Source organism: Arvicanthis niloticus, chromosome 3, assembly GCF_011762505.2.
Source record: "Arvicanthis niloticus isolate mArvNil1 chromosome 3, mArvNil1.pat.X, whole genome shotgun sequence".
NCBI lineage: Eukaryota > Metazoa > Chordata > Mammalia > Rodentia > Muridae > Arvicanthis > Arvicanthis niloticus.
The window spans coordinates 59,680,007-59,694,220 of record NC_047660.1 but is presented as its reverse complement, the minus strand read 5'-3'; the positions used below and the strand labels follow the sequence as shown (position 1 = coordinate 59,694,220).

At 44.7% G+C, this 14,214-nt stretch overlaps 1 protein-coding gene across 5 annotated transcripts in view; it reads right to left on the bottom strand.

Annotated features, from left to right (window-relative positions):
* Positions 1-14,214, bottom strand: part of Cdadc1 (cytidine and dCMP deaminase domain containing 1) — a 42,022-nt gene that overhangs the window by 2,226 nt on the left and 25,582 nt on the right. Inside the window, exons 9-11 of one of the 5 annotated variants that reach the window (XM_076930918.1) lie at positions 14,153-14,213; positions 11,153-11,250; positions 9,184-9,808 (exon numbers count right to left, since the gene is read on the bottom strand). In XM_076930918.1, the coding sequence (XP_076787033.1) occupies positions 9,797-9,808; positions 11,153-11,250; positions 14,153-14,213 (171 nt within the window). In that variant the 3' untranslated portion in view covers positions 9,184-9,796. Of the gene's footprint in view, positions 1-9,183; positions 9,809-11,152; positions 11,251-12,933; positions 13,250-14,152; position 14,214 lie in introns of those variants that run through there. The other 4 variants (XM_034498265.2, XM_034498264.2, XM_034498266.2 and 1 more) reach the window with 4 other exon arrangements.

Here is a 14,214-nt window from a genome sequence, read left to right as displayed (position 1 = left end):
TCCCCCGACACCGGCTAAGTGATTACATGGGCTGTTATCTCTTCTCAGCTGGAGGAGCCCCACGCCCCACCCTTGCTGCTCTCTCACCTCCTGAGATCCTCTTTCCAGGCCTTCAGGGCTTTGATGTTGCCAGATGTGGCAGGTTCAGGTCCCGTGCACCTGACACACACACACAAATGCCCAGCTACAGCCTTTCTTTTTTGATAGTCTTATGTATCATATCCAAGCTGGCCTCAGATGCTCTGTGTAGTTTAGGACAACCATAAACTTCTGACCCTCTCTTCTTGCCACCTACTGAGATGGCAGTGCCAAGTATTGAGCCTGAGGCCTTATGCAGGCTAGGGAAGTACTCTGTTAACTGAGCCACATCCTGACCCAGAGGCAGCCTCCTGTCCCAGCTCTGTCTTCTCTAACCTCCCACAGGCCTCACCCTCCTCCATCGCACATCTCAGTAACAGCACACCTCATGTGTGCTTCTTCATCGACTGACTTTAGAATCAGTACACTGATGACTTCATCCTCATGGTTCCTGAGGACTCGAGACCTCCGAGCTCACAATGTGCCTGCCTGTCGATGGGGTCGCAGGCTATCACAGGTCTAGGGTTTGGGCAGAACTGTGCCTTGCCTTTCTTCTACCCAATTCAGAGTCCTGGTGTAACCATGCACAAACCAGTTTCTTTACCAAAAGGCCTCTCCTTCAACTTCTGGGACATACTGCCCTCTGCTGGCTGATATAAGCAATGTTTTTATTGGAGTCCTGCAGGACTTGTGGTTAACAGGATCTGAGGCTAGGCTGAAACCAACTCCCTGATCGAGTGACTGCCTGTCAGGAGTCCGCCAGGCCCACGCAATAGGAGCAAAATTGACAAGGGGCTTATCAAGGTGCAAGAGAGGGTTAAATGTAACCACAGGTCAAAACATAGTCACATCCCTAAGTTCTCAAACAAAATTCCTTAACAAAGGCTCCTGCAGTGACCTGATGCTTGCCAGGCTATGTCACCTTGCACTTGGACTCTTGCAGTATCTCTGTCTAGACTGGGGTCACTCCCGTACACTGTATCTTTCTAGCTAGTGGCCAGAACCTTCTGAAGGAACTGCCCAGTGGCCATTACTTTGTGGGAACTGGGAACTGGCCCTCTGGGTGTGAGAGAAGACTAGGGTTCCTAAGAGAGACACAAGCAAGGGACTGATTCGGTGTAAGAGGGAGCTGGGGAGTGGGGGGTGGGGTAGAGTCAGCGCTGGACCACAGCTGTGGGAACAAGAACTTGGTGGCAGCGGCCTCCAGGCCTCCAGAGGCGAGTGAGAGGATTAGATGACCAGGGGTAGAGGCTGTGGGGACCCAGGAGGGCTTGGCCATTAGGGCTGGGAAACATTTCCCAAGCCTTGGTTTGTGAGTACAGGTGCGGATGCTGAGGAAGCCAACCTGCCCTTCCAGGGAAGGAAGGGATAGGAATACAGTGGGCTTCGCTTGTTGAACATTGAGGAAGTGTCACAAAACAAGTTCCCCAAAGCTTGACAGCACCTTCACACCCAGGAAACTTTCTAGGCCTGTAGTCCAGACACATATAATTGAATGCTTAGTCATCAGAGAGTGGCATGATTTGAGAAGGATTAAGTGTGGCCTTGTTGGAGAAACTGAAGGTCGGCTTTGAGGTTTCAAAAGTCCATGCTAGGTCCTGCTTCTGTCTCTGTCTGTCTTTCTGTCTCTGCCTCTCTGTTTCTATGCCTTTGTCTCTCTGTTTCCCTGCCCCGCCCCCCCAGCCTGTAGATCAGGATGTAGCTATCAGCCCCTTCTTCATCACCATGCCTGCCTGCTGCCATACTCCCCGCCATGAGGATAATGGTCTCAGCCTGTGAAACTATAAGCCAGCCCCAATGAAGTGTTGTCTTTCCTAAGATTTGCCCTTCTTATGGTGTCTCTTCACAGCAATGGAACAGTGACTAAGGCAAGTGTAAAAGCAGGAAAAGTAAGGACCATCGATGTTTCTCACATAGGGAACAGGTTTACATGAGAAGAAAGGAGACATCAGAGGGAGGATGGACAGAGTCAGGACTTCCAAGAAGATGAGGAATTTGGAACAGTGGGTTCAGGTTGTCCTGCCAGTTATTATCAAACAGTGATTAAGCCAGTGATCCTGAGGCCCCATCTTGTCTAAGTTGGAACTTACCCTGACTTTGCTTGGTGGATTTAAAGCCCCAGTGTGGCAAGTCGTTTACAGTCATTGCAGACCTCAGCATACTGACACAGCAAGCCTTCAGAATAAGTGGGAGGTTGTCATGGGATGCTGACACACAACAGCTAACTCCAAATACTGATGGGTCATCATGTGGTAGAGAATGAGACAAAGAGGCCTGTGTCCCTGCTGAAGAACCAAGGACACAGAGGAGGGAACGGCCGGGGGTGAGGCCGTTTAGTATAGACATCCATCCCAGTATCGTTTTAAAAGAGGTGTGAGCTCTTCCTCATCAGGGCCTCCAGGCCCAGCCTGAGTGACTGGCCACACCGACAGAAGACCCAAAAAGATGGCTGCACAGATGGGTTGGGGGGAATCTGTTGAGGTTGGTCTGTTGCTATGTTTGGCAATACTAAATTCTGTACCCCAAAGTCTGGTCACCCCAAGACAGTGAATTCTCACATATGCAGCTTTTGTTGTGCAAACCGTGCTCCTTAATTTAAAATTATGGGTTGAATAAAGATGTCACCAGCCAATATCTGGGCAGAGGAAAGGTAAGAAGGATTTCAGTTCCTGGGCTCTGGGTCTGAGGAGAGACCAGGAAGAGAAAGAAGGAAGAAGGTGCCACAGGGTAGGTAGATTGTGAGCACATGGCCTTGAGGGCCAGCCTATTGGAGAAGGAGCAGCCCAAGAACATGGCAAGTGATATCTCAGAGTTATTGACAGGGAAGTAGACAAATAACACAAAGGGTTGATATGTGCTCATCTTTAATGCGTTAAGGCTCATTATAAATATAAAGGTTTTATGTCTTTTATTTGGGAACTAAATGATCTAAAGTGGGGTAGAAACACCAAATAATATTTACCACAACAGGGATCCATTAACTGCTTTTTGGACAATGGCCATCCACCAAGCACACTACTTAGTATATGGGTCCTGCTGTTCTTGAAGTTTCCGGTTGATGCCTGGGCATACAGGTGGGTGTGGCTGCACTCCAGCAATGCCCAGGATGACCCCCAAGAGTGGAAATGATTGCATCCAAAACACCTCTAGTCCCTCGCAGATAACCCACAACTAGCTGATGTCAGTGGTCCACTTGAATGCATGTGCCAGTGTCATCAAAACTTTACTCTGCTAACTAAAAACATACCTGATTTAAAAAATCCTTCCTTGGATTCTAGTCAACAGGCAGCTGCAGAAGCAAGCAGCATGAAACTATCCACGGAAGATTATATCCAGTTATATGAAAGGCATATACATACATAATTACAGAAATGCCTATGATAAACTCACGGGTTACATAAACAGATTGTTTTAGCATGTATGTAACAAGACAGCAACCCTGCATGGAGACACCACCTGAGCCAAAGACGGTAAAGTGGGTGGTGCTTGTTGTCCCAGGATACACCACTTAGACTTCAAAGTGAAACCAAATTATGCCCACTGCAATGGCCAGTGTACATTTACTGAATTGCTATTGTGCTTGCTGCAGGGAGCCTTGGAAGGCTCTTTAGAGAACAGCTGGGTGGGCAGCTAGATGCCTGCCAGCTCTTCTCATTCTAGCCAGTCCTCAGGAAACAGGCAGGAGCTGGGGTCTGCCTGTCACTTTGGCAGCAACTTTAGTCAAGAAAGCTAGATGTCCCCCTGGCTTGTATTCATGTGAAATGTGGCTTTCTGCCTGCCCATGAGGGTGGAGTCTTGCTAGCTGGCTAACACGGGGCTCCTCCTTGCACACGGAACAAACCTTGTCAGCAGCGCGTACACACTTGCCACATGCCCAGGATTTCTGAGATTAACCAAGTAAGACTGCAGCTGTGGACCTGCCCACTGCCTATAAACTGCCAGGCTGCAGTGTGAGGGTCAGATGCTGTCATGAGAAGGTGAACTCGCTGACATCCAGTCACTATGCATCCTTTCTCAGCTGTCCTCTGAAAGACAGCTTCACTGAACTGAAAGAGTGGAGTTAGGGGGTGGCTAGTTGATAAAGATCTTCAGAACCCATGTGAAGATACCAGCCATAATGGTGCATGCCTATAATCTCAGCACTGTCATGGCAGACACAGAAGAATCCCTAAGGCTAGCCAGCCTAGACTAACTTATGAGCTTCAGCCAAGACCCTGTCTCAAAGGGAGGTGGTTGCGAGACACTATTCCTAGGGAGACATGCATAAGAATTCCTCACTCCAGAACTGACAACAAAGTACAGATACCACCAACTTGGTGAACCAATGAATGTATTGGGGTTACTTAAAGGAATATGGGGAAAGCATTGCTTATAGGAGCAGAAGTGACTCAAAGCCATATACATCACCCACCAATGCCCACCCCCCCCCCCATGGGTGATGGCTGATGAAAGTTGGAAGCCTGGACTACACTGCACAAGCTCAGGTAGCTCAACAGGATGGAGAAAATGCCTTGTAGGTAGCTCAGATGGTCTAAGTCTCTTCCAAGTGCCTGGACCAGTCTATACCTCTCTGGGCAGCTCTGCTGAACGCTGCTTCTTTCAGTTGTTCTTGCCTCCATACCAAACCCGATTCACACACAAAAACCTCTCAGCATCATATAATGGAAATCATTATCCTCAAATGGTAAGAAATTACAGGAAAAAAAAAAAAAACTAGAACCATGGTCACACAGCATGAGATGGTCTTTGGATCTAACTTTTTTTTTTTTTTTTGAGTCAAACAATTAAAGTTTTTTTGTCAGTGGCTTTAAAGTCAGATCTGAAAGCAGTAAATTATATACAATTAAGGTTTCACATGGTAGCACTGTGCTGATTTTCACAGTAAGTACTTGCATTTGCTACAGCTGTATCCTGGGATGGCCATGGGAGGATGGTCCCTCACAGCTCAGCCCCAGAACTTCAGGCAGTCCCCATGACAGCTTCAAATGCCCGCAGCGCCAAGCACTAAAATATTCTGGTCCAGGTTGGTTTTCTTATGTTATAAAAACAAAGGAAAGTCAGCACTGTGGCTGGAGGACACCAGCAAAGGGCTTAACTCAGAGGGCAGTTAGCATGACAGAGCTCTGCACAAACGTGTCGGAGGGAAGGCATACCAGCCTCCTTGGAAAATAACAATTGCTTCCGGTCCAGTCTGCAATAAGCAAATCACTTTCCCAACTCAGTTTTGTTAATCAAGAATTATGGTTTTTTTTTCTTAAAAAAAAATATCCAAAGTCAATTAGACTCCATTAGGTATCAAGCTGAGCACCCACCATGGAGGCTTGGCACTCGGGTGCTTGAAATTCAGTATATAAATGTCACAAGACCTATAGCTGGAACCAGATAGAGTTCCAGGGGTGATGGGACAGAAGAGAGCCGAGGCAGTGTCTCCTTTATGGTCCTCCTGACTCAAGTGAGGGCTCTTCCCACACCAGCTTCAACAGAAGCCAAGTGCTCAACAAGGGATCTACAGGGCCACAGAAAACTGCGAAACCCTGGTCCATTCAATCTCCCCTGCGACCAGTCCTGGGTCACCCAGACCCCAGGTTAGAGCAAGCACATTGTCTTTTCCTCTTGTAAAACAATTAGTTCAATTCAGTGCAAGTGGCAGCTACTGCTGGTGCCAATAATCTCTTGATAAATTCTGTCTCCGCTTGTGTGTGTTTGTGTGTATATGTCCATCCATCTGTCCATCTGTCTTTCCATCTGGGGGGTTCTGGGGATTGAGCTCAGGTTATCAGGTTTGGTGGCAAGTGCCTTTATCCATTCACTCACCTCCAGTACCAGGGTTCCTAAAAGCCAATGTTTCATGGAACATGCCACAAAGTGTGTCAAAGCCCAGCTGCTGTGGCTGATCCTAAGGTAGAACAACTCATGCATAAAGAAGAAACTTTATGAGTGAATAACATATTTTCAAACTTGGTAAACTGAGGAAGAAAAACACAAAAAAAGCTACAGTCAAAAAATTCTGGTAGTAATCTGATTCAACACAGAAATCATGCCTACTTGGCTGCTGGACGTGGAGTGCCCAGGCAGCTGCCCTGCTTGCTCCTGATGATCCTTTTAAAATGGTCCTCATCTTGGGAAGCAGCAAAGACACTGTGTTTTGTTTGCCACACACTGATCTCTCCAGTGACAGAAGGAAGCCTCTGGCCTGGGACTTTGCAGATTGAGTCAATGGGCTCTGGGCAGGGCTCTACAGTCCCCCCAGTGCCACCCAGCCATCTTCCATCCCCATCCATAGAGAGGCCATTACTTTCTCTTGGCTCCTCCCATTCCCCAATTTGGCCTGGTAAGCCCTGAACTCTGCTTTGGGACTCAGCTCAGCACCTCCAAGTCTACAAGGGCCTTCCCACCCCTAATCCCCAACCCCAACACTTGTTGCCTTCTCTTGTCACCTGTTCCTACAGCTTTACCCACAATTTGGGCTCTCATCCTCTGGGGCACCCTTAACAACCTGGCTTGCTGGCCTTGGGTTCTGGGATGGACTCTAGGAGTGTAAGTCACTATCTACATAAGTGTCAGAAGATGCTGCTGCCGGCCAACGACAACATGCCAATCATTTTCTGCATTACCAACTTCATGCTAGATCTCCCACCAGACTGTGCACAGCTTGAGATTGGTGAGCTTTCCCTGAATAGTTTATACCTGAGGTCCAGATGGTCTAGCAGTCACTTAATGAAAAAAAATTATCAAGGGGGCTGGAGAGGCAGTTCAGCATTAAGAACATTTGTTGCTCCTACAGAGGACTGGGGTTGGGTTCCCAGAATCCATGTGGTGGTGTACAACCATTCATAACTCTAACTCTAGGGTATCCAAAGCCCTCTTCTGAAATCCTAGCACATACATACATACATATATACATACATACATACATACATACATGTAGAGAAAACACCCACATACACAGACAAAAAAAGTAAAAGAATACTGAGTATCTATATTATGCTAGGCATCATTTTAGACATCAGAATCAGATAAATTATTATTTTTTAGGTTAAATAACTTTCTAAAAAGATTTTGGAATTTTTTTTGTTTTGGTTTTTACAACAAATACATGGGCATTTTAAGAGCTAGTAATGGCTCAATATGCAATGCTGTGGTACTGATTTGTGGGGCAGACAGTTTTTCCCTGGGGAGGGACCATTGCTCCACCCAATTAAGTTGGTGCATTTTCCCTAAGAAAGGAATGATCTTGACCTTTCTAGATCAATGACCACCATCAAAAAGGGTCTTTCCTGTTATTTACTGTGAGCTGTTTCCCACTGTTGTATTCAAACTTGTCCCCACAAACTTATGGTTGCATCAAATATCAAATACTAAAATAGCCAACTGGTTTTTTTCCACCTAAGGCATCTATAAAATTTTGAGCGCTGTCATATTTGACACAGTCCCTGTATCAAAGAACTGAGTTGAATTTTCCACCTTGGCCCAGTTTGTAGGCCTTTCAAGGCAATGACTGACTTGGGTATCCAATAAACCCTGGAACCGACTCTTATCCATATCATGTACTCAGGTGCATGTTTAATAATTAAAATATTATACTGCCAGTCAGTGTCAGTGTGGTGTGGTATTAGGATTTGTATAAAACAATAAAAGCAATTGTGTAATAATTTGTTAGCCAGCAGATGGAGGGCTTTATCTACCAATGCCATCACACCTGGGAATGTCAATTAACAACCCCTTGGATGGGCAGTTAAACCTTTAAAAGTCCGAATGCTTTTTCCCAATAAGAGTCCCATGGATCCTGTTGGCAAAGGGCCACATATTTCTGTGTGTAAAATTTGGACATTTTGATTCTGAGATTTTTTAAAAAATTATTTTTTATCTTTGAATCAGCAGCCATATTGCCAAGAGTAGCCACAATGATATTTCCTCATTTGAATGATATTGATTTCCATGGATTCTTGGCCAGGGGAAGGGCCTGTCACAGAATTTCTGAATTAGAAGCTTGTCTTGTTTATCAAATTCAGAATGAAGATGGTGCCTTTAAAAAAAACATTTCTCGCATAATTTCAGTGTCCTTTTCTCTTTCTTCTTTTCAGATAATAGTTTTCTTAAAACAAAATAAAATATAATAAAACAAAACCATCACACCAAAGGTAGACAAGGCAAACTAGCAAGAGGAGAGCCCCAAGAGAAGGCACAAGAATCGGAGACCCACTCTTTATTCACACACTCAGGATATGTCTATTTTTAAGACTGAGTATTTCTGAGATTTACAAATGTTCTTAAAAGGCCTTCTCTTCAAAGGCAAAGCTATAAGATACTGTCATTAGGTACATGGATGGGGAGGTATAAGGAGGTGGTATAAAGATGAAGAATTCTAATACTCAAATGGTTCTTCCCCAGTCACATCATGATCAAAGGTTGTATGTAACGTGTGCAGGTTGTATGTATGTGTACACACACACACACACACACACACGGACAAATTTAAGCTGTTATTCATCAGGTGCTAGCCACCTGATTTCTGAGACAGGGTTTCTCACTGGTCCAGAACTCACTAAGTAGGCTAGGCTGGGCAGCCAGCAAGCCCAAGAGAACCACCCACCTCTCCAGTGCTGGGGGTACAAGTGTACATCACCACACCTAACTTTTTTTTTTTTTTTAAAGTTATGCCTAACTTTTTTAAAAAATTGGTTTCTGTGGGATTGAACTCAGGTCCTCTTACTTGAAAGGCCTTACTTTACTTTACTTTACTTTGAAAGGCCTTACTTTACTGCCTGAGCTATCCTCCCAGTCTCACACCATGATCAAATTTGAGCCTTGCCATTAGTAGGTCAGCAACATCAAACAGCAGAGCTGCCTCAGAATTGTATTCTCTTCCTGTGGCCACCCAAACCAGTGACATAACTGCACCGTGGCCCAACACGCTACTGTGAATGTACACAGCAAAAATATTAGGAGAGGCTCATCATGACAGTGGATGGCTCTGAACCCAGCACTCTGGAGACTGAATAAGGCAGGATAGTCACCCATGAGCTTGAGGCCAATCTGAACTACATGGTGATTTTTGAAGTGAAAGGCTACAGAACAAGACCTTACAACAACAACAACAACACATTTAGGTGAGATTACCGTTTTATTTGTTTTGTGGTGCTCAGGAGGGAGCCCAGGCCACTTACACAACTTGTGTAAAATGGAGAATGGGCAGAGCAACTTTAAGTCCATCTATTTCAGCAAGGCCCGGCTAGTAGAAAGATTCAGTGGAATGCAGCCTTTTGGTTATTTATACCGAGTCTTAAGAGACGACCAGATCATCTTATTCCCTAGAGCAGTTTACTGATTGTCATCCTTGTAATCACTGTTTGTCTACAGAAGATCCCCTCCTGTGCATGAACCCTTTTGAAACTGGCTGCATAGCCTCTGGATAAACAGCAGTAGGTACTGTTCTTACACTGGTCTCAAACTATTGCTACCCCATTTAGTGCAATGGAAGAGCACACTGTATGCTGAGAAACACATCTGAAATAAAAAGATCCGAGGTAACATCACTCAGTGGCCAATTACAACTCAGCCCCATAAAAGCTTCTCAGTCATTCAGAGCCTCACAGGCTGAATTTGAGAAGCGCTGTAAGAAAGCATGCGGGTTACTGCAGTGTAGCCCGGCCTGCAGAGCGGGTCTCCAGACGTGGCCTCTTGCTGCTGCGCTGCTCTTCCTTTGCAGACCTGCGCCTCAATACACCATCTAGCATGCAAGAATAACTTCATGTCAGGAAGCACACACAGAGCCCACAGGAACTTGGTCCAACCATTCAGGCTGGGAAGACAAATCATGCTTATGGCAAAGGGACACATATTGAATCTTAACCTTTGACCTCTCACCCATCTCAACCCACATCTTAAAATGTATTCAGTCTGTACGATTCCAGACAACTCACAGATAATACAGTATCTGATAACCCTTGATAAACAGGATTCACTCAGCAATGTATAGCAAATAACACATAACTTTCTTGGGGTGGGAAGTCATTATTTATCTGAAAGAGACAACATGGGCCTGTGTGTCCTCCTGAAAGAGGCACAAACTGCTCGGGGCAGCAAGAATGGACTCCTGTTTACAGGCTCCTAAGACAAGAAGCTGGTATTCTCAGAAGAGACGTGCCAGGGGAAGAGACTGGCTTCAAACTCTTTTTAGCTTTTGGTTTCTAATGACTTTATTGGTGCCATAAGCTACATGTGCTTATAGGATATTAACAGTGGAAAACTCAGTGAGGTTGGCATACCAGACATCTGTGACTCCATAAACATACCTGCTAACAAACCTACCACCTGCAAGTTCCCTCCCATCCTCTACTTCCAGCTTCTTGATAAAACTGCCATAATCATCTTCCCAAGGGGACCTGAAAGCCCTGCCTGACTTTTTGTGCTATATTTGAAACATTCAAAATATATTTACAACTTAGCCAAATAATAAAACAAAAAACCAAACATTTAAGAATCTACTGTCCCTAAAGAGTTGTCTCACTTAAATCTGCAAAAACTTTGTATGGGGCCAAGAGAAGAGCGTGCTACCCCAAACAACTAAGTCCCCACGGTCCCCACATTGCCTTTCTCAGCCCTTCCCTTTCAGCCCCCTCAGGACCTGTCTTGTTTATCACTTCGCTGCTCCGTAGATAATCTTATGGCATACGTGAAACAGTGCACTGCTTGGCTTCCTCTCACTATTGTACGGTTCAGCACTGCCGTTTACCATCTTCATTCAACACTATCTATTCAGCCATGTTGAAGAATGGAGCCACATCATTTATTTCACTTCATAGCAGGTTCCCATGGTGTGAACACTACATATTTCTTTAAAAATCTAATCTGTTAAAAGAAATGTTCATGTTGTTTCCAGCTTTTGTTCTGAAGAACAGCATTATATTGAACAGTCTGTCACTTCTTTGTGACACAAGTTTCTCCAGAGCTTATCCTTGCAAACTGACTTGCTGTGCCATTAGATATACCAAGCGGGGTTTTTACAATGTCTAATCCAGACAACGTGATTCAAAGTTCCAGCCCTGCACACCCACACAGGCATTCTGAATACCTGTCTCCTGCTCACTTGGCACTGACACCCGTGGTTGTGGCCTCTGAAGACGCCCGAGAGTCTGCTCATGGTATCACCGGATATTTCTATTCCTGCTGCTGGGAACGAGCCGCTGAGTCAATTCCATTCCCGTCAGATGTTTCCCTGCTGTCAGTCCCCAAGAGTCTGTGTGCTCTGGAATGGGCTCATCCCTAGGGACTCTGTGGCTTTTCCCAAATTTTCTTTATAATATCTCTGGGTGAAGTACTTGCTAAGAAGTGTCAATTTGTCAATTATTTGCTTTTATAATCAACATTCATCTATGTCCTAAACTATATTTATGTGTATGTTATATATTATATACATATATATAATATACACGTATACTATATATATTACTCCAGTCATAAAAATACCTAGAATTTTGTACACCCACCTTCTGGCCTTTTAAATGATCTTTTCCTCAAATCATTACTTCTTGAGGTGAGGTCTCTAGTGTTAGTGAGGTAAGGGCTTGTCATCATGTCCCACATGAACATGAACCCACTTGTCAGCAGTGTGCATTAGGCAGTCTATTGTTTAGATGTCTGCCCCAGACACCAGCCTATACCTATTAGGAAACAGCAGCTTACCACCTAATGTTTAACAACTGTATTTTTTCATTTCTCCAAATTCCATTTTCAAAATTTCCTGATTCTTTTTCATAATAGTTTGTTCACATTTTTGCCTGCACTATCCCCCAAATCACACTCCTCCTGCCTCAGCTTCTCTGGAGCTGAAATTAGATGCAGATGCAATCACATGCAGCTTCGCTTCAGTGGCACTTTCACTTACATTTTATCCTGCTTGGCAGTTCTGACACAGAAGCACGTCTAACTGCATGCTAGCTGCAGCTCACTCCGTGCGGGACGTGCACTCTCTATGCTTGCTGGCTTCTCAGTTAGGATGCCACATCTTACACCCTGTGGGGCTAAGCTGATGGTCAGCCTTCTTTGAGAAGACTGCATTTGCTTCTGCTGAGGGGCCACTGGAACCTGAGGAGGAGCCTGAGGCTTCCTGTGAGGCTGGAGCCTAAGAACAGCTTCAGTTCACCACCTTTTAGCAGATGCCCACTGGCTTTAGTGGCAGACCCCAGGAGGGCTTGCATGGCAGCATGTACAGCTGTTGTCCTGGGTCACCTCTGACTCCAGTGATCGCTTAGATTCTAGCAACACATTCCTCTTACCTCTATTTTTTGAGGGGAATATGAGTCCTTGAACATTATCTTTATCATCTTGAAAGTTTAGTGTCTATTTAAAAAGTGTTTTATCTGAGCTCTGCTTCTACAGCATAGGATACTTGGGACAGTCACTCAGTCCCACCTCCTTTCTGTATGTTCCTGTCTCTGTCACTGAGATGCATGTGACAGCATGTCTCCATCCCTTGCAGACAGCTAGACAGCTGGATATGGCCAGGAGTCAAGGCTCCATGTAACAAAAGAGCTGAAATTTGGCTTCCATTTCTCTTACTCTCCTGGTTTTGTTTTTAACAGATTTGAAGTGTAATAGGGACCCACACACCATGAGTCCCTGTGTGTGAAACGGCCAGGGAAGACCAATCCATAAAGCTGCTCGTGCTGACTAGGACTGGGGTAGGAAGGACAGGGTGACTACAGTATCAGGTTTCTTTACACTGTAATGAAACACGCTGGCGTTATACTGTAACGCCATAGGACACAGCTCTGAAGGGACAGAGGCCAGTGAGCTCTGTACTGTAAAGGGGTGAATTCACAGTGAATAAATTATACACTATGAAGCTGTTCCATCATTGAAAAGGAGATAACCATATTATTTATTGATATAAAAATTCTTATTTAAAAATGCATCAAAACATAAGCTAGGCTTAATGAACTGTCACCAAGAACCACAACTTGACTGGGTGGCTGAGACACTGCCTGACAACCCAGCAGCCTTCCTTGTCCTCGCCTTCCACTCTCCAGTCTCCTGCAAGAATGTCTTCTTCCTCCTGAGATGCTGGACACAGGCCCTTGGCTGATTTTAACATGGACAGGTCACATGTCTTCTGCTCCATGGCTTGCCTTTGCACCCTCTTAGTGGGATCTTTTGATGGACAGATGCTCTTAATTTCAACAGACAAAGGAATGTGTCTTTCTACAGTTAGCACAATATGCTTTCTCCCTAAGTGCAAGACTCACACTGGCCCTCAAATACCTCTGAGCAGGGTCACATCTTTTATTTCCTTTACTTCTTAATACAAATTTAAAAAGAAAATGTGGTAGTTATGTATCCAGATTGTAAATGATAAATAAGACATTCATGTTTTCGTAGAAACCTTTGTATTTTGGGGTTTTTCAAGATTATCAAATCACTGCTGCTTTAAGAAAATATACAGGAGACTCCAGTTACTTAAAACCCAGACAATCACAACCAAGCTACCATTTTAAAACAAATATGCATAGCATCATGTTTAATATCATTCACTTATGGAATTGTAACTCTCATGATATATTACATTCAATATTGTTTTACTTAATATGCAAATAATAAATGTGAAACTAGTGACTCACTTGTGGTAAGTCTGCTTCACTAATGTATTAAACAGGATCTTTCCATTCTCCCAGCAGCCTGGGCCGCTGTGTCTTTACTCTAGAAGAACACAGATGCCCTCATTGCTCGGCCCTCACAATCTGTGCTAAATATTCACAGCTCCCCTCTCTGACTCCCAAGAAGCTTTTGTATGAGTGTAGGAGAGTGCTGCTGCTCGCTGTTTCAAACAAATGTAATCTATAGATTTGCTTTGTGTGCAGTCATTTATACTACTGCAGTAACGGGCAAGCAGAACCTCACACAGCTCCTCACACACACACGTTTATGAACAAGCTGGATAAGTGAGTCTAGTCTTTAGAAAAGACCATCCTGCATCTACCCACACAGAGGTCCATCATCTGATCTTAAAAACTCACTATCTATTGCTCCCCCTCCTGAGCGTCACCACCTCAACAGAATGCTTAGAGATACTTACTTTCTCTCCTTTCAGGCTCATTTGGGTCAAGACTATAAGCTTCAGACGGATTCAACTGCCAC